The 24,674-nt window shown below is 46.7% G+C and overlaps 1 protein-coding gene across 2 annotated transcripts in view; it reads right to left on the bottom strand.

Moving 5' to 3' along the window:
- The window catches only part of CFAP157 (cilia and flagella associated protein 157), a 202,134-nt gene that overhangs the window by 98,805 nt on the left and 78,655 nt on the right, over window positions 1–24,674 (bottom strand). For both annotated transcript variants that reach the window (XM_085614126.1, XM_085614125.1), the window contains exons 5-6: window positions 19,568–19,698; window positions 10,632–10,782 (exon numbers count right to left, since the gene is read on the bottom strand). In XM_085614126.1, coding sequence (XP_085470252.1) covers window positions 10,632–10,782; window positions 19,568–19,698 — 282 coding nt within the window. The remainder of the gene's footprint in view (window positions 1–10,631; window positions 10,783–19,567; window positions 19,699–24,674) is intronic.

Here is a 24,674-nt window from a genome sequence, read left to right as displayed (position 1 = left end):
AATAACTAGGTAGGGAATTCTGATGTCCCCTCCTAATACACCGGCTTCCTATATGATGATTGAAAGGGGATATCATACGTGTGTATGGTTGGAAAATTGGGTGGAGTATACAAGAGATTATGGTGTCTTAGCTTTCCCTGAACATGGTACATTTAATGTAAGGATTCTTCAGAATTTGAGAAACAGGATGAATACATTAGAACCAAATCCCAGGTTAACACAGTATGAGGATTTGAGAGAATGGGAAGTTGAGGCATTTGAGCGTGAGAAATACAGATGAGACATGAGAATTAATAGAGGATTTTTACCAAGATCCCATTTGACACACAAGGAGATGAAATGAAGAGATGGAGAAGGGCTGTAGTGACAGAGGGTTTGTATCCAGTATTGGTGGCTAATGATCAAGAAGGGAGCAAATGTAAGCAGAAAACGAAACACATAGGTGCAACAGGGATAGGGTGTGATGAATCTGATGATGAGTTGTTAGAAGACATTTTGATAAAGAGACCTCCGCCTTATCAGGAAACTGCTAGAGATACAATTCCAAGTGCCCCCATGAAGGGAACTCCATTGGTTCCACAAGTTCTACATGATCCAACAGTCATTCGAGCATCACAGGAGAAAGAAAGGGATGTATTGAACTAAACCAAAGAAGAGATAATTCAGAAAATAAATCAGTTAGGTTTAAATGCAGAAGCACTGACAGTACCGGTAACGATTGGCCCTGTTATTCCATTGTATGGTGATAAACAAGGTATGCCAAAATCACAAAATGTGGTAGCTTCACAGAATAGTACTAGAAAGGAGATAGTCATTGTAGACTATCATGTTAGTGAATGTGAGTCGAATATTTCATTAATGGATCTCCCAAATATTGAGGCTGTGACTGAAACCCCAAAGAGAATTTCACCCATGATTGCGAGAAGAAAAGTACCAACTGTCACTCCAGTGGCAGGAGGTTCTGATGGATTTTCTCCTAAAGATCTGGAGGAATGGGCAAAAGGATTAGAAAAGAAGAAACACAAAACTATAGATGTAAGCATGTTAAGGGTGGATTTAGAAGAAATGGTCATTGGTACAATAAGTTTTGATAAACTAGGTTCATATGAGGATGAAGATTTGTTGTTGCTCTGCAAAAGCTTAACCTGGAGGACAAAGAATTTACATAAGAAAATAGCGGAAGGAGCATTAGAATTTGCAATAGACATAGAAAAGTCAAAAGTACTACAAAAACACTATAGAGCAGAATTTACTGAAAAGGACTTGGAAGGCTTGAATGCGTCAGGAAGGAGATTGCAAATAAAGGAATTGATACACCTTTTAAAGAAATGGGGAGATGTAGATTGATGGAGAAGTAGATGGTCAAAGAAAAGAGGAGATAGTTGCCAAAGAGTTGTCTACATTTCCGTTGAGAGAAGTAGAAAAAGTTGAAAAGATGTGTCCGATGAGAGAAGTTCCAGGTGGTGGATATGCTCATGTTCCATGGAGCAGACAGGATATTTTGTCTTTTGCAAATGATTTCCCTAGGTTAAGAGAGAAACCCATTGAATGGTACAAGCAGGTGGAGAGATTTGTCAAGGTCTCGAAGGTTTTGTTGAAGGATTTGGATGGACTGTTTGATATAGCGGTACCAACAGATTTGTGGACAGAATGTAAGATTACAGTTGATTGGCCCACAGAAGAATATCGTAGAGATGCAAGAACAGGAGCACCTTCAGAGGAAGTAATGAAGAAATATAATCAGGTGATTATTTTCCTGAAAGGGAAAATTCCCCCTAAAGAAACTGATTGGGTTAAAATAGACAGAACAACTCAAGAACCTAATGAGTCAGTGCATGCATATTACGAAAGGTTACAACAGGTGTTTAAACAATATAGTGGATTTGGAAACATTGGTGATAAAGATATGGGACATTTTGTATATAGATTTGTCTATGGACTATGATCAGAAATTAGCCAGATGATTCAGCACCATATGCTTGGTTGGCAAAGCAAGCCGATCGATGACATTCTGAAGTATGCAAAATACTGCAGTGATGACATTGATGCAAAGCATGAAAGGTTAAAAGAGAAGATTATGTGGAGGCAAGTGAAGATAGCAGAACTCCAAGAAACAAATTCAGGTTCTCAAATTGATAATCAGATGAATGGACAGAATCAGAATGGTCAAGGTTTGAATGAAAGCAAAGGAAAAGGAAGAATGAGTAGAGAGGAAGCAAGCAAGAAAGAAATATCCTTGTCATGGGTGTGGAAAGTTTGGACATTGGAAGAACGAGTGTAGAATCAGTCAACAGAATAATGGGGTAAATGAAATTTTAAATCCACAGATGCAGAATGGGGTGGTTGTGAATCAACAGCAACAGCAGCAGATAGTTACTCCTCAGTTACAGGTGCCACAAGCCCCTTTGCCCAACAATGTGAATGCTCAGGTGCAGAGATACAGTGTGAACACCGGATTCCGAGGAGAAAGTGGTAAGAATACACAGACTGTTAAACTATTTTGGATGCAGAGTGATGTGGATGAATCGGGGATGTCGCAATGACGGTGCCTGAGGGAGGAGGAGGAGTGCGTACTTGGCGCATCCTTGGCGGTAGATCAGTCAGGTACATGGGAAGGTTGAAGGCAATTATATCACTTTCCTAGTGGATACTGGCGCTACCCGTTCTACTGTAAGAACAACAGAAATCCCAAACCTACCCCTCTTGGAGAAACTATCCAAGTTGTAGGAGTCTGAAATAAACAGATTAGGACCCCGATCACAAAACCAATAGAAGAGAATATTGGAAATTTCAGAGACATGCATCGATTTGTGGTATGCGACTCGAGTCCAGTAAACCTATTAGGTAGGGAATTGTTGTGCAAGATGAATTGCACCATCTTTTGTACGCCTGATGGTGTGGCTTTCCAAACACCGGATGAGGATGTAGCTTTCAGAATGATGCTAGCTAAACAGGGAACAGAAGTGGATGAGATGTTTTCACGTCTTACTGAAAGTGATTTGCCTGATGAATTAATAAATACAGTGATGTCAGATGTGTGGGATTTTACAGTAAAAGAAATTGGTCTAATGGCAAAGGTAGACCCAATCAAAGTTATGGTGAAAGAAGGTGCAATATACCCAAATACACCACAATACAGAATAAGCCCCGAAGTTAAAGCAGGAGTTGCCTTAGTAATTGACCAAATGATTGAACAGGGGATTTAAGAGAAATATTGGGCAGTGCTTGTAATTCGCCAATCATGGGACTTAAGAAGCCTAGTGGAAAATATAGAATATTGCAAGAATTGAGGAAAATTAATAACCTTGTTGTCCTGGAGTACCGCACCCTGCAGTGATTCTTTATCAGATACCATGGGATGCTCATTGGTATACTATGATTGATTTGTGCCAAGCATTCTTTTCAATTCCACTACATCCGGATAGCCAATATCTTTTTGCTTTCCAGTTTGGAGACCGTGTTTAGGCATGGTGCCGAGTTCCTCAAGGGTACACAGAAATTCTGTTGATATTCAATCAGATTTTGAAAAATGTTTTGGAGACTTTGGTTATGCCAGGAAACTCAGTCTTGGTTCAGTACATTGATGACCTATTGGTGGCATCAAAGACAAGAGAAGCTTGTGTCATCGACACAATAGCTTTACTGAACCATTTGGCAGAAGGAGGACACAAGGTGTCCCCAGAGAAATTACAATTTTGTAAACAAGAAGTTCAATATCTTGGACATAAGATAGAGAAAGGAGTTAGTAAGGTGACACCAGAAAGAATAAAAGTAATTCGACAAATGAGCAAGCCTAAAACAAAAAAAGGAAGTGCAAATGTTTTTGGGAGTGGTTGGATATTGTCGTCAATTGATAAGTGGATTTTCACTGCTGGCAAAACCTTTAATAAGGTTGACACGAAAAGAGATGATAGATCTGATTGAGTGGGATGATGAAAGTGAGGAAGCATTCATAAAACTGAAAAGTTGTTTGTGTCAGGCCCCAGCCTTAGGAATGCCAGACTATACGAAAGAATTTGAAACATGGAATGAAGTTAGGCAATTACAGGATGAGGCAGACATGAAAGAAAAGAAACGCTGGATCAAAACAGGTTGCACAAGAAGGGCTGACGATGAAGTGTGGGTGTGTCCAGATGGTAGACCAATTATGCCAGATAGCTTGTTGTCATAAATGGCTAGGCTACATCGTGGAATTGCACACGTCTCGAGGGATGCCATGATCAGACATTTGAGACAGATGTGGTTTAATTCCAAGTTCAGGATTGCTGCAGAAAGTCTCTGCCAAAGATGTTTGACCTGCCAACTGCAAAACCCGGGAAGGAAAACAGTGGTTAGTTGGGGGACAATTGGAAAAGCAGAGGAACCATTCACAAGATTGCAACTAGACTTCATTGAGTTGCCACCATGCAACGGTTTGAAGTATGTCCTTGTCACTGTTTGTCTATTTTCTCAGTGACTGGAAGCCTATCCCACGAGAAGTAAAAACAGTCTCACAGTTGCTAAATTACTGTTAAGGGAGTGTATCCTGAGATTTGGATTTCCAGTCACTTTAGAAGGACCTCATTTTAATAATGAGATAATTAAACTGATTTGTGAAGCCTTCAAAATTGAATAGAAGTTACATTGTGTCTACCGACCAGAAGCCTCCGGAGTGGTTGAGCAGCTCAATGGCACAATAAAATCCAGGTTAGGAAAAGTGTGTGCATCCACGTCACTGAAATGGCCTGATGCTTTGCTTATTGTATTGATGAGCCTTAGAGGCATTCCTGATTGAAGAAGAGGATTAAGTCCACACGAAATCCTCATGGGAAGAGCAATGAAACAAGCATTTATACCTGGAAATAAATTTATGAATATAACTGATGATTTAATATTGGACTATTGCAAAGGGCTGGCTGATCTGGTACGTTCTGTGTCTCACCAGGTTGGAGAAGATCCAAATGCAGCACAGCCAAATCAAGCTTATGATTTGTGTCCTGGAGACTGGGTCGTGATGAAGAAGCATACAAGAAAGTTGTGCTTGGAACCCATGTGGAAAGGACCTCATCAAGTCATATTGGTCACGACAAAAGCAGTAAAGTGTGCTGGGTTGCCGAATTGGATCCACGCCAGTCATACTCAAAGAGTCCCAAGTCCACCTGATCGACCAGAGCAGCAACTGGTAGAACAAAGAAAATAACCAGAAGCTGAGAGTTGTGAAGTCACAGAAATCAGATAAACAGACTCTGAAGAACGCACTGACGACGAACAACCAAGTACAAGTCAAGCAGAGTGGGCACCAGTTACTGGGACTGAAGAGACTACTGCAAAGACCAGAGGAGAGCTTGAACTTGAAAGACCAGAACGAAGTAAGCAAAATCCAGAAGAATCCGTTGCAGAAATCCCAGATTCAGCCCAGTCAGAAACAGAAAAATAATTAATTGCAGAAAACTTAGATCAAATGCAGTTACATAAAGAAAAGGAAGGTAAGTCTATTGCCGAAAGTTCAAATCCAGATCAGTTAGGAAAAGGGAAAGAAACAGCTGAACAAAATTTAGATCAGAGGCAGTCAGAAGAAGAAAGGAGAAGAGTAGAAAGTCAGGAATAAGAATAAACAACAGAAGAAGAAAAAGTAGGGAATTCAGAACGAAACGAACAAAAGGAAAGAGAAAATAAAAAGACACTTGAAATAGGTGAAAGGGCAGTACAGACAAAAAGAGTTAGAAGGGAAGATCGCTGGCCAAGTGGAGTGAAAAGATTGAGATACATTCTAAGAAGAAAAACAGGGAAAGAACTAGAACAAGTAGATGAGGTGTCAAGTCAGGCTGAGCAAGAACATACAAAAAGAAGAACATTAAGGTCGTCAAAAAGAGTGAAGGTTCCAAGTAGAAAGTATAAGGGTCCAGAGTGGACATACATCATTCTTGAGGATTTTGAAAATCTTGACCTAAATGAAGAATCAAAAATTGACAGTTTTGAAGGGTCTGATGCAAGGGAATTGAAACCACCTTAAAGAAAGACTTTTCCTTTTTGATTTGCATAAAAGGTGGACTCTATTGAGAAGATATTGAAACAAGGACCCTCAAAGAAAGGCTAATTAATGCGGAAAGCTTTTGGAGTGTGGGATCACACAAAGATTTTACGTATTCAAGAGAGAAACTAATTTAGAATTAATTTTAGAAGCTAAAAATGGCAGAACTAAAAGTGACTGAACATTCAAAATCTAACTTAAAACGACGATGTGTTAAATGTGGTCTATGTAGTAATACACTATTAATATTATTAAACACTTGTGATACCAGTCCTAATGATAACTAATAATCAGAATAACACAAATGTAAGTGAGAGAGTAAGTGTGGTTGCTAAGAGAACTACTACTACAGAATTAGCAAGTGGATAAAAGCATGTATTATCATGATCAATCAAATAGCGAATCGTCATTAAATGTATTCACTAAATTCATTTATCATTGTGTAGAGACAATGGATGTGAGTGATTGTAATGTTTGCATGAAATTACCTACATCTGTCTCGTAGGGTGTGACATATGACCATCTTCCCTTAACTTATGGTGTGTCTTGTAGTGTTGTAACTAGTTTGTTTTATGTTACTGTTAAGTTGCAATATTATTATTCTAATATGGATTTGGTCTTTTCAGAAATCCCTATTAGAAGAAACATGAATCCAGTACTTAGTGCTAAAAATGCAGAGTTCATGGGAGAATCCCATAGATATAACACATGCACATTGAAATAATCTAACATGCCTTTTGCGTGATGAAGAAAAAGATGTTTTAAATTTAGTAGAAGAGAGAAGGCAGGATTTTCAAAAGAAGCGGTTGAGCAAAAGTCCCATATACTTAAATGGGCTGCTTTAGAAGGGGAATACAAGAAAAGCAAGACTCATGCTGCAATGTCCCTGGACTTGAAAATTGGGGAAATTCGGTCTTCATAGATTAAAAACTGAATATAATAGTATATTCATTGGTACTAGCGAATGTGAACATACCTTCCTAATAATGGGGGGATGGGGACTAAAAGGAAGAACTGATCCTGTATTTTTAGGAATTTATTATGTGTGCAGTAAAAATGTCTATTATGGGTTACCTGCACGATGGTATGGCAGAGGTTACATTGCCATTGTATTTCCGAAGGTATATCACATCACTAAGAACAATTAAATGAATTACATAAGTAAGGGACTAACAAGAAATAGAAGAGCAAGTTTTACAGAAATAGTAGGTGATCTATTTGGTGCATTGATACCGTCAGTTGGAGTCACGTTAAATTCTCATAAGTTACGTCTATTGTCCACTGTAGTTGACCGTTTATCAACAGATACTGCAGGAGGATTCTTAATGATCAATACTGAAATGGTTGCGATCAGATCTATGGTTTTGCAAAATAGACTTGCCCTTGATATTCTTTTGGCAAAAGAGGGTAGAATCTGTGGCATGTTGAAAGTCCAACACTGCTGTACATATATCCCGGATAAAAGTAAAGCTATTGAGGGATATATCAAGAATATTACGAAGATTCATAATGATTTGACCCAACTAGAGGTTGACGGTGCATGGGAAAAGTTTAGTAAAAGTCTTTCTAAAATAGGTAACTGGTTTTCCACCTTTGGAAGCTGTTTATTAGGAAAAATATTAATAACTATGATTTCAATAGCATTAGTGATATTAGTGATAATAATGACCTATAAATGTTGTAAGGGAAAAATGAGAACAAAGTCAATGATTGAAATGAAGAACAAAAGAATGGGAAGAAAGAGAAAATGGGAGGAAATCGAGTTAGAGGAAATGAGAGACAATCTGTATGGTAAAATGAAAGAATGGAACATGAAAGAGAAAAATAAAGAATGGGTAAAAACTAACGTAGAATCTAAGATTTAATGATAAAGTTGGCAATTGGTAATGATGGGTATTTTATGATGGCTCTAAAATGCCATCAGAGGGGGGATTGATGGAGCAAGGATTCGAGGGAAAAGAAACTTGCTCGGCTCAACCTCTCGTTAACAGGTACTAACAAATAGAAATAGAAAATAAAATAAAATAAAATTAACATACACACGACATTCATACATGGGGAGAAAGCTTTATGCCTGCTTAAATAACAAAGAATAATTTGCTACGTAACTGAAATCCCATTTGAAACCGAAAATCGTCTTGCGAATGTGCGAACTAGTACCGTGCAAATAACCATGTGATTAACCCATGTGAGAGGGAAACTCTAACACATGCGCAAGGAGTTGCTAACTGTAGGTCACGAGGGACCATGTGCCTGGCACATGCTTGCCTGGATATAAAAAAGGCTGTCACTGCTAATGCTTTTGCTTAACAAAGAAGAAAATAACATGGGATAGAGAAGAAGTGGGTGGTGAACAGTGATAACATATTTGAGAAATTAACATTTGTTTATGATTCCCTTATTAATAGTGTGCGTTTTGGCCTGATGTGCTAAGCCAAGTGAAAAGATGGCGGTTGAGACGTAAAACTAGTTGAGTCTGAGCACTGAAGTCTTGAAGTGACCTGATGACCGGATCATTGACAGCCTGCCAAGAACCAAGGACAGATGCCTGAAAACACTCTTCAACTGTAGAATTATATAAAATTTGTATCCAATTTGTTTTGTGAATGTCTGTGAAAGCAAATGGTTCTGAAAAATTAAGAAGTTAAATGGGAAGGGTTTACTAAACAAAGAATTAGTTAAGAGATCAAGAATGACTAAATGTAAATGTAAATGTCAAGGTACTTATAGAGCGCACTGTCACCAGACGGCCACCTTGCGGTGTCGCCTTTTGCGGTTTCCTGGCGCTGATACTCATACCGCTGTGGAACCCCTCCTGGCTTTCCCTGTGAAGTGTCCACTCCTGGGCACCCCCAGGGTGAAGCCAGGCATCCTTAGCGCTGTTGGGGCCGGTGTGGAGGCTAAGCAAGCTATTGCCCAGAGTTGCAGCGTGGGGCCCGTGATTAGAATAGGCACCGAGGCGAGAATAGACAGGTCCGAGGAAATTGAGCCCGAGCCCCGCCGAGGCGGGAATCGAACCCTGGTCCCTGGAAAGAACTCTGCTTCAGGGTCTGCCGCTCTAACCATTGAGCCACACTCCACCTCATGCATGACTGCATGAGGTGATGACAACTCCCCTGCCCAATCATAGTCCATGATTCACGGATACTTGCAACTTTTGAGGGTGGACAAGCAGAATTAAAGAGTATAACTTGAGTGACTTAGAGAATAGATGAGAGACGTCGATGCTGAGTGAGGAGTGGTCGAGAGCTGCTGCTGGAGAAGAACAGACTGGGAAGATTCAATATTGAAAGACAGCTTGATTAGATTGAAGATTTCCGGAAGGATATCGAGGAGGGAGAGAGTGTAAGAGAGGGATGCGCTCCGGTGCGTCGGGTTCTAGAGACGTGTAGTAAGTATAATCCTATCCTGCACCTGTCCTATAGTCTTTCTCTCCTGACTCTCTATCAGGTGACCTCCACCAATCCTTTTGGCCAGGGGTTGGGTTCCCCTTTTCACCATCTGGCTAAATTCACCAATAGCATATTGTTGGATTTATCAATACCATTCTACTAAGTCCTTGAATTATATTTTCTGTGTTTCCTGGTGGGAGTTATTAATTAATAACTTCTTGCCATATTAACCTATGCAGCTGGGGATCTGGAATGAGTAAAATGAACTGGGTAATTTCTCCAACACCAGGACTTATAAAACTTATTTTATAAGGACCCTGCCTATATCTACAGGACCCCCACCTCTGGGTCCCCTAGGGGAGACTTTAGGGGTTCTGAATATGTACAAATATTGCAGATCCTCCCTCCACAGTGCTCGGATCACAAAAGTCGATTTTTAGAAGTACTTTACTACGAGGAAAGTGAAATGTGCAATTTCATGTTGACAGGGAATATAAAACCTATTTTATAAGAATCCTCCTTATAAATACCTGACCCCACCCCTGGGACACCTAGGAGTGACACTGGGGGTACCTAATATGCCAAAACATTGTAGTTCATTACTTTTTAAGCGCCCCAAACATCAAAGTCGAGTTTGGGCACAATTTACATGTTAAAAGCAGTCCTGCAACACGGGGCTGCTTTTAAACTGACCTCAGGCCTCAGCAGTGCACACTTGCAAGCGCAGAAAGTTCTGCTGGCCTCTAAGCTACCATGCCCTATTATATCCTAGGAACTTAAGGGTAGTTTTGACCCCTTCACCCTATTATGTACTATGGCCTTATAGACGAGGTCATGCCAATCATAGCGGTACCCTAACCCATGGTGTACCCTAGTGTATGTAGGTGTTTCACTGTATTCTAAGCGTGGTTTCAGCATAGCAGTGGCCCTGGGCATGGTTAAGCAGAGCCCAGGTACATTCAGAGTCAGTTACCACTTTTACCAATCAGGAAACAATTGGGGGTGCCAGGGCACAAGGATGACTTTGCAACATGACTCCATTACCCCAGAGTTGTCCGCTGTGAACCCCATTATCCTCGCTGCCATATACCCTTGATGGCCGGTGTGAACTCCATTATACAGAATACTTCATTGTTACCCAGAATTCACCATGTTTAGCTCCAGCCCAAAGGCACCCTAATGCCAGAATCCACCGTGGTTCCCCATAGAGAGTGGGTGAGGCCCTTTACCAGCAGGAAGTCTTTCAGTGCAGTAGCTGCCTGGCCCAGGATCCGCTCCACAGTCTCCATTTTGTTCTGTTCCCGCTCCAGCGCGGAGTTTATGTGCTCTTCCTCTGCCATGTGCTTTACCACCTCTTTCTCTAGTTCAATGACTCGTTCTCTGCAAGAAAGAAGCAATGGTGATCAAGGGTGACCTGCATGGTAAGAGTGGGCAAGAGCACACAAGTGCCCACGAGTGGGTTTCAACGTAAGAGAGCAACTGTGAGTAAATGAAGCGAGCGAGAAGAGAGTTAGAGGACTGGCTGAGTTCACTAGTGATAGTGAAGAGAGTCAGATGACGGGCTGAGTGCACGAGCAAATGTGAAGAGAGTTAGGGGACTGGCTGAGTGCACAATTGAGTGTGAAAAGAGTTAGGTGACTAGCTGAGTGCACGAGTGAGTGTGAAGAGAGTTAGAGTACTGGTTGGGTGGACAAGTGCGTGAGTGGAGAAATGCCAGTTTGAAGTAATCAATCTCGGCAAAGGTAGAGGAGGCCTCATGTGAGGACCCAGCCGAGCTCTGTACCTGACCAGTGGTAAGAACCCAACTGTAGCCCAGCTGTACTCTGTGCCGAAACGTGAGGGTCCATCGGGCTTTGTGCCCTGCCATATATGAGGACGCAGCTGTCCTTTGTGCCCGGCCACATTTAAGGGCCCAGCTGTGCTCTTTGTCAACATGTGATGTCCCAGCTGTGCTCTGTACTCACACATGAGGGTCATCGGGCTCTGTGCCCAGCCATACATGAGGGCCCAGCTGTGCTCTGTGCCCACATGAGGTCCCAGCTGTGCTCTGTACCCAGCTACACTTGAGGACCCAGATGTGCTCTGAGCCTCGTCACACCTGAAGGCCCAGCTGTGACTTGTGCTTTGAGCCCACATGTGAGGGCTTAGCTGTGCTCTCAGCCCACATGTGAGGTTCCCCCTGTGCTTAGTGCCGGCCACACATGAGGGCCTAGGTGTGCTCTCTGCCCTGACACATGAGGGCCCAGCTGTGGTCTGTGCCCACACGTGAGGGTCCAGCTGTGCTCTGTGACCACATGTGATGTTTCAGCTGTGCTCTGTGCCCGGCCACAAGTGATGGCCCAGCTGTGCTCATGCTCACACGCGAGATTCCAGCTGTATCCAACTATGCTCTATGCCCACATATGAGGTCCCAACTGCCTCTGCGCCCGGTCACACATGAGGGCCTAGCTGCGCTCTGTGCCCTGACACGTGAGGGCCCAACTGAGCTTTGTGCCCACATGTAAGGGCCCAGTTGTGTTCTGCGCCAACATGTGAGGTCCCAGCTATACTCTACGCCAACATGTAAGTTCAGAGTTGTGCTTTGTGATCTCAGATGTGCTCTGTGCCCACACATGAGGGCCCAGCTGTGGTCTGTGCTCACACATGAGGGTCCAGTTGTGCTCTTTGGGCGGCCATGCGTGAGGGCCCAGCTGTGCTCTGTTTTCACATGTGAGGGCCGACTTGTGCTTATGCCCATACATGAGGGCCAAGCTGTACTCTGTGCCCACACATGAGGTTCCAGCTATGCTCTGTGCCTGGCCACAAGTGAGAGCACAGTTGTGCTCATGCCCACACACAAGATCATAGATATTCTCTGTGCCCACACGGGCGGACCCTACTGTGCTATGTGCCTGCCCACAGGTGAGGGCCCAGTTGTAAGGTCCCAGCAGTGCTCTGTGCTTGGCCACACATGAGGGCCCAATAACGCTCTATGCCCACACATGAGGTCACAACTGCCTCTCCGCCTGGCCACACATGAGGGCCCTGCATGTGCTCTGTGCCCACACGAGATGGCGGAGCTCTGCTGTGTGCCCACACATGAGGTCACAGCTGTGCCATGTGCCCGGCCACACAGGAGAGTCCTGCCATGCTTCTACTCCCAGCCACATTTATAAGGCCCATATTTCACAGTACACACTCACGACGATCACTTGAAATGGCTAGAGAGTTCTTCAGTAGGGCATCAGCTGGCATTGGTCCAGTATAAAGAATCCTACTATAGACAGTCAGAATGATTGAGGGGCAACAAGAGCAGATTATCCGATGTAAACAGCTTCAGGTATTGTTGAAGCCAAGTTATATTCTGCACTTGGAATGGGGTCTGCAGACATGTCAGGAGCAGAAAGTGCCTGCCCAACAAGTCTTTCATCCATCTCCTTCTCATGACCCGGGACCTTCTCTGAAGGAATTTTTCAGGAACTTTTCTGCTCTGCCTCTTTCCACATTGCTGTAAGGTCTAAAGTCCTTCCTTGGCAGGAAAAGCTTGGCCACCCTGCCCCTTTTCAATATTTCTGGTCTGACCTGCGTATTTTGACCAGTGCCCTCAACAGTCTGCCAGTGTCCTGAAGGAGCTCCCTGCTTCTGGGGTCACTCAACAACAAATGAGTGCCTAGGAGGAGCTCCGTGCCTGGGGGTGCACTCGACAGCCTGCGAGTGCACTGGGGGAGCTCTGTGCCTGGGGGCACTCTAGACAGCTTGCCAGTGCCCTAGAGGTGTTCTGTGCCTGGAAAGGCACCCAACAGCCTGCTAGTGCTGTGGAAGTGCCCTGTGCCTGGGGGTGCATTCAACAACTTGTGAGTACTGTGAAAGAACTCTGTGCCTAGGGGTGTGCTCGACAGCCTGGAGGTGCTCTGTACATGGGGTGCACTTGAGAGCTTGTGGGTGCACTGAAGGTGCTCTGTCCCTGCGTCTGCACTTGACAGCCTGCGAGTGCTCCTGAAGTGTTCTGTGCCCGGGCGTGCATTTGCCAGCTTGTAGGTGCCCTGGAGGTGCTCTGTACTTGGGAGTGCACTTGATAGCCTGTGAGTGCTCCAGGGGTGCTCTGTACTTGAGGGTGCACTTGATAGCCAGTGAGTGCCCTGGAGGTGCTCTGTACTTGGGGGTGCACTTGATAGCCTGTGAGTGCTCCGGAGGTGCTCTGTACTTGGGGGTGCACTTGATAGCCTGTGAGTGCCCTGGAGGTGCCTGCGGGTGCCCTGGAAGTGCTCCACTGCTCTCTACCCGAGGGTACACCAGACAACTTACGAATACCCTGGAGGTATTTTGTCCCTGGGGGTGCAGTTCAAAGCCTGCAAGTTCCTAGCAGGTGTTGTGTGTTTGGGGGTGCACTTGGCAGCCTGTGGGTGCTCTGGAGGTGTTCTGCCTCAAGGGGTGGACTCGGCAGCCTGCAAGTGCCCTGGAGGTGCTCTGTGCCTGGGGGTGCACTTGACAGCTTGTAGGTGCCCTGGAGATGCTGTGTACTTGGGGGTGCACTTGACAGCCTGAGGGTGCCCTGGAGGTGCTCTGTACTTGGGGGTGCACTTGATAGCCTGTGAGTGCCCTGCAGGTGCATGCGGGTGCTCTGGGGGTGCTCTGTACCTGAGGGTACACCAGACAACCTATCAATGCCCTGGAGGTGTTTTGGCCCTGGGGGTGTAGTTCAAAGCCTGCAAGTGCCCTGGAGGTGTTGTGTGTTTGGGGGTGCACTTGGGGGCCTGTGGGTGCTCTGGAGGTGTTCTGTCCCAAGGGGTGCTCTCGACAGCCTGTGAGTGCTCTGGAGGTGTTCTGTGCCCGGGCGTGTATTTGCAGATTGTAGGTGCCCCCTGGAGGTGCTCTGTACCTGGGGGTGCACTTGCCAGCCTGCAAGTGCCCTGGAGGTGCTTTGTACATGGGGGTGCACTTGAGAGCTTGGGGTGCTCTGTACATGGGGTGCACTCGACAGCCTGCAAGTGCCCTGGAGGTGCTCTCTACCTGGGGGTACACTCAAAAGCCTGCTAGTGCTCCGAAGGGTGTTTGTTAGACTTGGGGGTCTCTAGTTGGCACAGGTATGCACTTGTGACAAATAGGGACACTCGCCTCTAGTCTGGGTAAGGGGGGTACACTCCTAAAATAACCCCTGCTCACCCCCTTGGTAGCTTGGCACGAGCAGACAGGCTTAACTCAGAGGCAGTGTGTAAAGTGTTTGTGAACACATACAGTAATTAAGTGACAACACTACAGATGGACACCACACAGGTTTTATATAAAAAATAAGTATTCTATATATAGGTTTACCACAAGACCATGAACGACAAAAATCCACAATACTGTTACTTAAAAATGTTAGTAGTTAGCTTAAGTCTCTTTAGTTCTTAAATGCGACACTTTAAGTCAATGTACCTGTAGATGCGACACGCAGGGCAAAGAAAGTGTTGCAACGATGTTGATGTGATGAAAGTTTGGTGCAAAGAAATAAAGACGTGAAGATCTTCCAGATGCGGCACGCTTCTCCGTTGTTGTGAGAAGGCTCGATCCGATGCCTCAGCGGCGACACCCCTTTACGTGATGCGACGACAGCGGCTTTGGCAGCGACATTCTTTTCCGACGTTGCGAGACGCTTCCGCTCGATGCGACAACTGCAGCGGCGACACCCTTTACGCGATGCGATGGCAACAGCTCTGACGGTGGCACGCTTCTCCGTGGATGTGAGGTGCTTTTCTTGATGCAGTGCAATGCGACAGCTACGATGGCTGCGATGGCGACGCGCTTCTTCGGCGTTGCGAGACACTTCTTCGATGATGCGAGATGCTTCTGCTCGATGCGACAGCTGCAGGGGTGACACACTTTACGCGATGCGACGACGGCAGCGCGCTTCTCCTTCTTGAGTCGCGCTTCCAGCTCCTTGCGACATGCGGTCCCTCAGAAGGCCCAACAACAGCAGCAGGCACTTCCAAAGAACTCTGGGGAGCTGGGGGTGAAGTCTGTTGTTCCTGAGCCTTCAGAAGGAGGAAAGCTCTTTTCCAAGCCCTTGGAGATCCTTCACAAGTTGAGCAAAAGTACACACAAAGTTCCTTTCTCCTCTCTTTGGCAGTAGGCAACCCCTGGAGGCCAATCCCCCAGTTTCAGGGTTAGTCTCTCCTCAGTTTCTTCTTGGTTCCTCTCCTCAGCAGAGTTTATTCTTGTTTCCCAAAGTGATCTAAATTCTTGGGATCAGGGTCCCAATACTTATACCCCAAAATCCTTTGTCCTCTGAGGGCAGAGGGGCCCTTTGCCTTGTTCAAACCAGTTCTGGTCAGTCCTGGAGCACTTTGTTTACCTGACTCCTTCTTTCCTTTCAGAGTGCAGGGCAGAGACATCAGACGCACCACAGGAGGTGGAGCCAGCTTTGTGGAGGGAAGGCACAGCCCTATTCAGGTCCCAGGTGCTACTCCTTCCACCCATCTAGATGCAGATCTCTCTATTCACCACTGGGCCACCTCACCCTGTCTCCTGGAATTCCCCAGCCCTGTCACTCAAACTCCAGACAAGGAATACACAGCCTAACAGAGGCAGGTTTGAGTGGCTAGACAAGAAAATGCCTACTTTCTAAAAGTGGCATTTTCAAACACAGAATGTTAAAACCAACTTCACTAAAAGATGTATTTTATCATTCTGAGTTCAGGCATACTAAATTCGAATTTCTACCATGTTCCCTGAGTCAGTTAGGATTATAAGATGTAATAATCAAACTGCCCATTCTGGCCTATGGAGAACAGGTAGACTTGGAATAGTGAAAAACGAAAATGGCTGTAATTCACTATTAGAACATGCCACACACACCAGGGCATGTCCTACCTTATACATACAATGCACCCTGCCCTTGGGCCTACCAAAGGGGTGTCTGATATGAAGAAAAGGAAAGGTTTAGGGACTGGCAAGTAGGTGCACTTGCCCAGTCAGCATGACAGTACCAGACTGCACACAGGCTCTGCAATAGTAGACCTTAGACATACTTTTACAGGCTGCTTCTGTGGGTGGCACAACCAGTGCTGCAAGCCGACCAACAGCATTTGGATTTACAAGCCCGGGGCACTCCTGGTGCACTGTACTAGGGTCTGACAGGTAAACCAAATTAGCCAATCATGGAATCACAAATCCATACATCAATTTACAATGGGGAGAGCATATGCACTTTAGCACTGATCAGCAGTGGTAAAGTGCCCAGAGTCATAAAACAGCCAACAACAGGTCAGAAAAAATATAGGAGGAAGGCAAAAAGTCTAGGGATGACCCTGCAAAAAGGGCCAAGTCCAACATTGTTCTTTACAGCCTGTGGGCACCCTGGATGTGCTTTGTACTTGGGGTGAACTGTGGGTGCTCTGGAGGAGCTCTGTCCCAAGGGGTGCACTCGACAGCCTGCAAGTGCCCTGGAGGTGCTCTGTGCCTGGGGGTGCACTTGACAGCTTCCGAGTGCTCTGAAGGCGTTTTGTACTTGGGGGTGAACTTGACAGCCAACAGTGCTCTGTCCCTGGGGTGCAATTGACAGCCTGCGAGTGCTGCCACGTTACTCTGTGCCTGGGGTTGCACTCGACAGCCTGCGGGTGCTGCGAAGGTGCTCTGTGCCTGGGGGTGCACTCGACAGCCTGCGAGTGCTGCAAAGGGACTCTGTGCCCGGGGGTGCACTCGACAGCCTGCGAGTGCTGCGAAGGTACTCAGTGCCCGGGGGTGCACTAGACAGCCTGCGAGTGCTGCAAAGGTACTCTGTGCCCGCACTCGACAGCCTGCGAGTGCTGCGAAGGTACTCTGTGCCGGGGGGTGCAATCAACAGCCTGTGAGTGCTGCGACGGTACTCTGTGCTGGGGGGGTACAATCGACAGTCTGCGAGTGCTGCGAAGGGACTCTGTGCCCGGGGGTGCACTCGACAGCCTGCGAGTGCTGCGAAGGTACTCTGTGCCCGGGGGTGCACTCGACAGCCTGCGAGTGCTGCGAAGGTACTCTGTGCCCGCACTCGACAGCCTGCGAGTGCTGCGAAGGTACTCTGTGCCGGGGGGTGCAATCAACAGCCTGTGAGTGCTGTGACGGTACTCTGTGCTGGGGGGGTACAATCGACAGCCTGCGAGTGCTGCAAAGGTACTTTAAAATGGATTTGCTTTCAACCAGAAGCCAATGAAGATCTGGAACAAGAGTGGAGGTGGAGACAAGCTTAGGAAGGTGGAATAATAGTCTGGCGCCCCCTAAGTGAGGCCCTGGGGGCCCCAGATAAAGAATGTTCCCATAATACAACCTGGAGATAATCAGTGCCTGTATTACTGTTCTTTGGGCAGAGACTGGTAGATGCCAGAGGATTTTTATGAACCATCTCAAAACACGGAAGCAAGTAGGGGATGGATCGTGGAAAGTTTTTCATCAAAGTAGAAGCCTAGTGTCAAAGTACTGAAGACATCAGGCCCCGGATGTGGTCCCCAGAGATGAGGGTGATATCCAAACCAGCAGAACGTCGGTCTCATCCCGTTCAAGTCAGGGAGGAGAGTCAGGGAGGGGAGTCAGGGAGGAGAGTCAGGGAGGAGAGTCAGGGAGGAGAGTCAGGGAGGAGAGTCAGGGAGGAGAGTCAGGGAGGAGAGTCAGGGAGGAGAGTCAGGGAGGAGAGTCAGGGAGGAGAGTCAGGGAGGAGAGTGTGAGAGGCAGGGAGGAGAGTGTGAGAGGCAGGGAGGAGAGTCAGAGAAGCGAGTCAAAGAGGAGAGTCAGGGAGGAGAGTCAGGGAGGAGAGTCAGGGAGGAGAGTATGAGAGGCAGGGAGGGCAGTCAGGGAGGGCAGTCGGGGAGGGCAGTCGGGGAGGGCAGTCGGGGAGGGCAGTCGGGGAGGGCAGTCGGGGAGGGCAGTCGGGGAGGGCAGTCGGGGAGGGCAGTCAGGGAGGGCAGTCAGGGAGGGCAGTCAGGGAGGGCAGTCAGGGAGGGCAGTCGGGAAGGGCAGTCGGGAAGGGCAGTCGAGGAGGGCAGTTGAGGAGGGCAGTTGGGGAGGGCAGTCGGGGGGTTGTCAGGGAGGGCAGTCAGAGAGGGCAGTCAGGAAGGGCAGTTGGGGAGAGTAGTCGGGGAGGGCTGTCCGGGAGGGTAGTCGGGGAAGGCATTTGGAGGCAGTCAGGGGGCAGTAAGCGGGACAGTCAGGGGGCAGTTGGGGATAGTCGGGGGCAGTTGGGGAGCACAGTCGGGGGCAGTCAGAGAAGGCATTCGGAAAAGGCCGTCAGGGAGGGCAGTCGGGGGTTTCGGGGGGCAGTCAGGGGAGCAGTCAGGGAAGGCACAGACTCGAGGAGACTGGATTCAGACCACGGACAGCAGGGCAGACGTCTCCACCTGCCTCAGGATAGAGTCCGTAGTGGACCCCTGGTGCTCAGAGAGCTTCTCCCTACCCTGTGGAGCGCCTCCAAGTGTTGGTGACAGAAAACTTAAACAAGGAATGGTTTTGTGCTAAGGTTTCGCTATACTGAATACATGCCAGTCTGCCAACACTCAGAGTGGCCCCAGACTGCCCACTGAGATGCTACAGGGAAGGCAGCAGGGCAGATGAAGGTGGACACAGGTAAGAGCGGTGTGAGGGGGTAGAAAAAGAGGGAGGCTGATGTCGTTTGAGGGTGATTGAGACAAGAGGGTCAGAGGTGAACAGGGAAGAGGGGCAGGTGAGTGGAGAGCAGGGAAGAGGGGGCAGGTGATAGGTGAGAATCAAGGTGGGTGATGTTTGTAATGAGAGGGAGAGAGGTAGGTGAGAGGTGAGCAGCAAGGGGGTGATGTTTGTGGGAAGAGGGGGCAGGTGAGAGGTGAGCAGGCAAGAGGGGGCAGGTGAGAGGTGAGAAACGAGGTGGGTGATGTTTGAGGTGGGCCAGGTGCATGAGGCAGTGCACATTTCAGCAGGGAGGTGCTATGACATTTGAGGCGAAGAGGGTGGTTTTATGAGGTTTCAAGTGAGCAGAGAGACGGGTGAAATTTAGCAGTTAGCAGGGAAGAGGGTGTTGCTTAGAAGTAACCAGAGACGTGGGTGAGGTTTCAGTTTAGCAGGACAGAGGGGACAGTTTAGATCCGAGTGAGTTTGCAAAGGTGAACAGATGTGTTTAGCGACCTACAGTTGAACTGAGGGGCGAAGGGTTGGTTAGTGGTGGAAAGGGTGCTTGAGTGTGAGCTGGCTGAAACAGGGTTTTTACCTGAGCGATTTGTTCTCGCCCTGGAGATTTCTGAAGGCTTTCTCTAGTCTCTTCAGCTCCTGCTCATTCTGCAGAGCGTCTTCCATTAAGGCCTCCATATGTCGGCATTTCTCGGTCAACATCCGGATCACCTGCAACAAACAAAATGTGAAGGGATGAGTGGCCACTCGTGCACCTACTGCCCATCAGGACAGAGGCTGGTCAGGACAGTCCAGGCACCTACAGCCAGCAGGAGCGAGGATTCATAATCAGACCCTAGCGCTTCACCCGAAGCCCGGGGCAAAGACAAGTCAGCAGCACACAATAACAACATGGGACATGCAGCCCTGCCGAGAAGGGTCTTACCAGAGAGGGACAGATTCATCCTGGTGCACGAAAAGAATGAGGAGAAGCTCCTAAGTCAGTTCATGAACTGCTTCCCCCAAACACCGAGAGCCAAGGAGAGCCCGAGCGTCCAACTAGACTCGAACTACAGCAACTTAAAGATATATTACAAGCGGAAAGAGGGAACAGCCCAGACAAGGGTACGCCGACCAATGTCAGAGGCCGATTAGGAAGAGGAAGACTGGAACTGGCGAGGTACACCTAGCATAAAAGCCGCCCACCAGGACAGCAGCAGTAAGAACTCCTGCTTCTATAATAACGACCAAAAACACCAACATAACACGTAAGTCTTGGAACACTGCTGGGCTAACAGGAGTTCTAAATAGCAACTCAGCAATCAAAAACCTACGGGAAGCAGACACTGTTTGACTGCAAAAAACCTGGGCGATAACACCACCTGGGTGAGAACACTGATAACACCACTTAGGCAATAACACCACCTGGGCGAGAACACCACCTGAGCAATAACACCACCTAGGTGATAACACCACCAGGGAGATAACACCACCCTGGCGACAACACCACCTTATAGGGGAGGAAATGCTATACTAATCCTAATGGACCTATCCGCGGCCTTTGGCACGGTTCATCATAAGGTATTGTTGAATCGACTATCTGAAATAGGTGTAAAGGGCTCGGCTTGGAAATTGCTACAATCGTTCCTGTCGGATAGGTCACAAACTGTAGACCTAGACGGTAACACCTCATAACCTTTTTCACTTTCGTGTAGGGTGCCACAGGGCTCGGCTCTTAGCCCCACGCTTTTTAATATCTATGTGGCACCTTTGGTTGGAATCATTAGGTCATTTGGTTTCCAGCTCACCTCCTACGCTGACGACACACAAATTGTGTTGTCGCTGACAGAGGGAGCGGAAAAGGAGGCAGGCGTTCGCTTCCATGACTGTATGAGCTCCATCTCAGCCTGGATGTCCTCCAATTGTCTAAAACTTAATTCGGCTATGACCGAGGTTTAAAAATTTTGTAATAATCTGCGGGTGTGGATGCCAGAGTGGTGGCCGGAGGATCTGGGCTTGTGTCCTGTACCTTCAAGAAAAGGCAAGAATCTTGGTATCGTGGTGGATAATAAACTCACCATGGGGGGCCAAGTGAATATTGTGACCTCAGCATGTTTTATGGTCCTTAGAATAATCAAGAAAATTAAGTTCTTCCTGACTGAGAGCAACCTGAGGACTGTGGTGACAGCACTCATAATGTCGCGTCTGGACTACTGCAACAGTTTATATCTCAATGTTCAAAAACAACACATGAACAGGCTGCAACTGGTCCAGAACGCGGCAGCTAGAATGCTGACCGGAACACCCAGGTGCGCCTCTGTCAAAGGAGAACTTAAAAAACTGCACTAGCTTCCAGTACAACTAAGATCACGCTTTAAAGCACTTTGTATTGTCTTTAAGGCTGTGAATGGGACAGGTCCTGAGTTTCTCAAACGTAAACTTTCCTGGTATGTCCCAGGGAGAACACTACGATCGACTGGTTCTAAACTAGTGCAAACTCCTCCTTTTAAAAGAACTAATTGGGGAGGTAGAAGTTTTGTTCATTGTGCCTCAAAAGCATAGAAAGAACTTCCGTTCCAACTCAGAAATGCCCCAGACCTCATTTCCTTTCGTAAGGGCCTGAAGACATGGTGTTTCTCTCACTACTAGGCCCTATGCTCCTCAAGTAACCAGTACTTAGCGCCAGGATACCCTAGGGTAACCGTGCGCTCTATAAGTATAAATAATGTAACCTCGGCGACAACACCACCTGGGCGATAACACAACCTGGGCGACAACACCACCTGGGCGATAACACCACCTGGGCGATAACACCACCTGGGCGATAACACCACCTGGGCGATAACACCACCTGGGCGATAACACCACTTGGGCGATAACACCACCTGGGCGATAACACCACTTGGGCGATAACACAACCTGGGTGACAACACCACCTGGGCGATAACACCACTTGGGCGATAACACCACTTGGGCGATAACACCACCTGGGTGACAACACCACTTGGGCGATAACATCCCCTGGGTGATAACATCCCCTGGGTGATAACATCCCCTGGGTGATAACACTGATAACATCACCTGGGCGACAACAACACCTGGGAGACAACAACACCTGGGAGATAACACCATTTGGGTGATAACATCACCTGGGCGATAACACCCACCCATTGCGAGAGATTCTCAGGCTAGCACAAATCAGTCAGAAAAACACATCTTTGTGGAAGACCATCGGGAGGGATATCAGTGTCAATCACTCATTAGAACTATCTAAGAAATGAAGGTGGACTCTGACATGCTGCAGGCCGGTACTGGAGATGAAGGCAATACGGCACTTCTTCTAATAAACGTATACCTCAATGTGCACAGCCCAAAAAAAATTGAAATAACAGAACCCTTGATAGCCTGCCTGGAAGATCTAATGTGTGAATGTCCATTGTCTTACGTAGACATAACAGGTGACTTCAATCTAGACAACCTTGGCGAGGACGCTACACACAATGGGCTTAGCAACCTGGATTTAACAATTTTCTTTACACGCACAATCTGGCATCCGCGGAGATTATAGCAAGAAAAGCTCAGCCCAACGCTCCTCGGACCTATACTTTAAACAACAGTACAATGATCGACTAAATCTCGGCACAAACATAATGACCACGTAATGCTTAGCGTCCACCTCAACTTTCACAGAAGACCCCGAGAACAACTATCAGCCATTGATAGCATAAAAGGAGCTGAAGAAAATAAATTGTAAAAAGAATCAAACGGAATGCATGCAATGTAGTAAAAAATAAGGGGCTGGAAGAACAGATGAGAAGGCATTTCGGGGGATAAAACCTCTATAGCGACAATCAATTACTGATCTGCTTGGATTAAGGGGATACCATCGACCCTGTTGGGGGAGGGAAGGTACGGGAACAAACGAGAAAGGACTCAAGAGAAAACCTATAGTTTTGGTTACATCCACGAGCTTAAGGAATGCACCCACAAGCTAAGGAGGGGCTATAGGAGCCCACAAGAGTCTAGGAACCGCTGCAAGAATGGAAAAGTTATAAAAGGGAAAACAGTCACGCAGGGGCGGTTCCTTCACTATGGCGGAGGAGCGTCGCCCCACTACTTAAAGGAACAAAATGAAAAATAAAATGATAATAAAACGCTTTTCTTATTTTATTTTTTGTTGACTCAGCGAGTTTGTGAAGTCGGCAAGTCTGGGGCGGAGCTACTGAGAAGAAATAAACAGTAGTAATTTTGGGAACACATAAATAAGTTAGACAATGAGAAATCCTATAGGTGCAACACGGACGTATGGCTAACCTACGTGGCAAACATGTACACTGAAGACAAGAAATGCACCACAAATTTAACAAAAAGGATCCAAAACATCTACAATAAGGCACACTGAGTGCGGTAGTAGACAACAAAGAATGACCCCACATTGATGGACAAGCAGACAATAATGAAAAGAGTAAAAAGATAAGAAGCATTCCCAGGAGGAATGTTTAGAGAGGACCCAAGTTTCTCTGCAGGAATCCTCTCGCCACTGTTCTCACCATGCAGAATTAACGCAGTCGTCCTCAATTCTTGGCGTGGGTCGCTGCTGCACGCATTATTCAAGAAAGATGACAACATTGACTTGAAAAATGACAGCGTAATCGGCCTCTTGGACACTGAGGGAAAGGATATGCGAGTGTATTAATTTAAGAACTAACAAAGCAGAAGAAGAAATATTGCTCTTTTATCAAATTGACTTCGAGAGGAGGCTCAACCATTGACAACATTGCTGCCTTATCTTTCATCGCAAAGCAGGCTTCTGACAAAAGCAACATGCCAGTGTTTGCTTGTTTTGTAAACTACTCGTTGGACAGGGTAGTCCGCAACAACCTGTGGAGGAAGCTCCAAATCTGGAACAATCTGAATACTCTCCGGAAAGTGATTGTCTCTCTCTCTACAGTGGGACTTGAGTTTGAGTAAAACTTGCAGGGTGCACTGTCTCTTCAAAATGGTATACAGATCAGGGCTTAAAACGAGGACGTGTTCTCGTTCCAACACTTTTTAATTTATGCATGGTGGATCCAGACAAGGAGCTGCAAAAAGGCAATCTAGCCACCCTGAAAATAGGTCAGACTAAAGAGTCCATGATTCAATATGCGGATGACCTGCTTTTACTAGACCACAGAACAGGCCTCCAGGAATGGCTAGATGTGTTACATGTTTATAATGAAAGTATTGACCTGACTGTCAATCCGAACAAAACTAAAGTGCTGATCTTTGGGCCTTACGCGAGGAACAAATCACAGAGCTGGAGACTGGTCCCCCAGATAGTAGAAAGTGCAAGGAATTACAATTATCTCGGGCATGGCGTAACAAAACTGGAAAGGCGAGGCTGCAACAGCACAAGACAAAAATGAAAGTCCAGGCAACCATATACGCCTTGTGTAAACTCGATGCAAAACTACACAGTCCATGGACTATGGTGATCAGGAGGGTGATCAAGGCAAAACTGCTACCTACAGCGGGTTATTCCCAACAGGCATTCCCGGGGCGATGCAAGGCTCAGCTAGAGAAAAGCCAATGTCAGTGATATAAGCGCATCTCCTGGTCACCGCCACCCACACGTACAAGTCTGGAACATGTGGAGCACAGCCTTGTCCAGCAAAAATATGAATGCATGGGCATTGATGCAAAGGATTACTATAGAATCATAAATG

Source organism: Triturus cristatus, chromosome 1_2, assembly GCF_964204655.1.
Source record: "Triturus cristatus chromosome 1_2, aTriCri1.1, whole genome shotgun sequence".
NCBI lineage: Eukaryota > Metazoa > Chordata > Amphibia > Caudata > Salamandridae > Triturus > Triturus cristatus.
The sequence above is the reverse complement of the archived record's forward strand: the minus strand, read 5'-3'. Positions and strand labels throughout refer to the sequence as shown.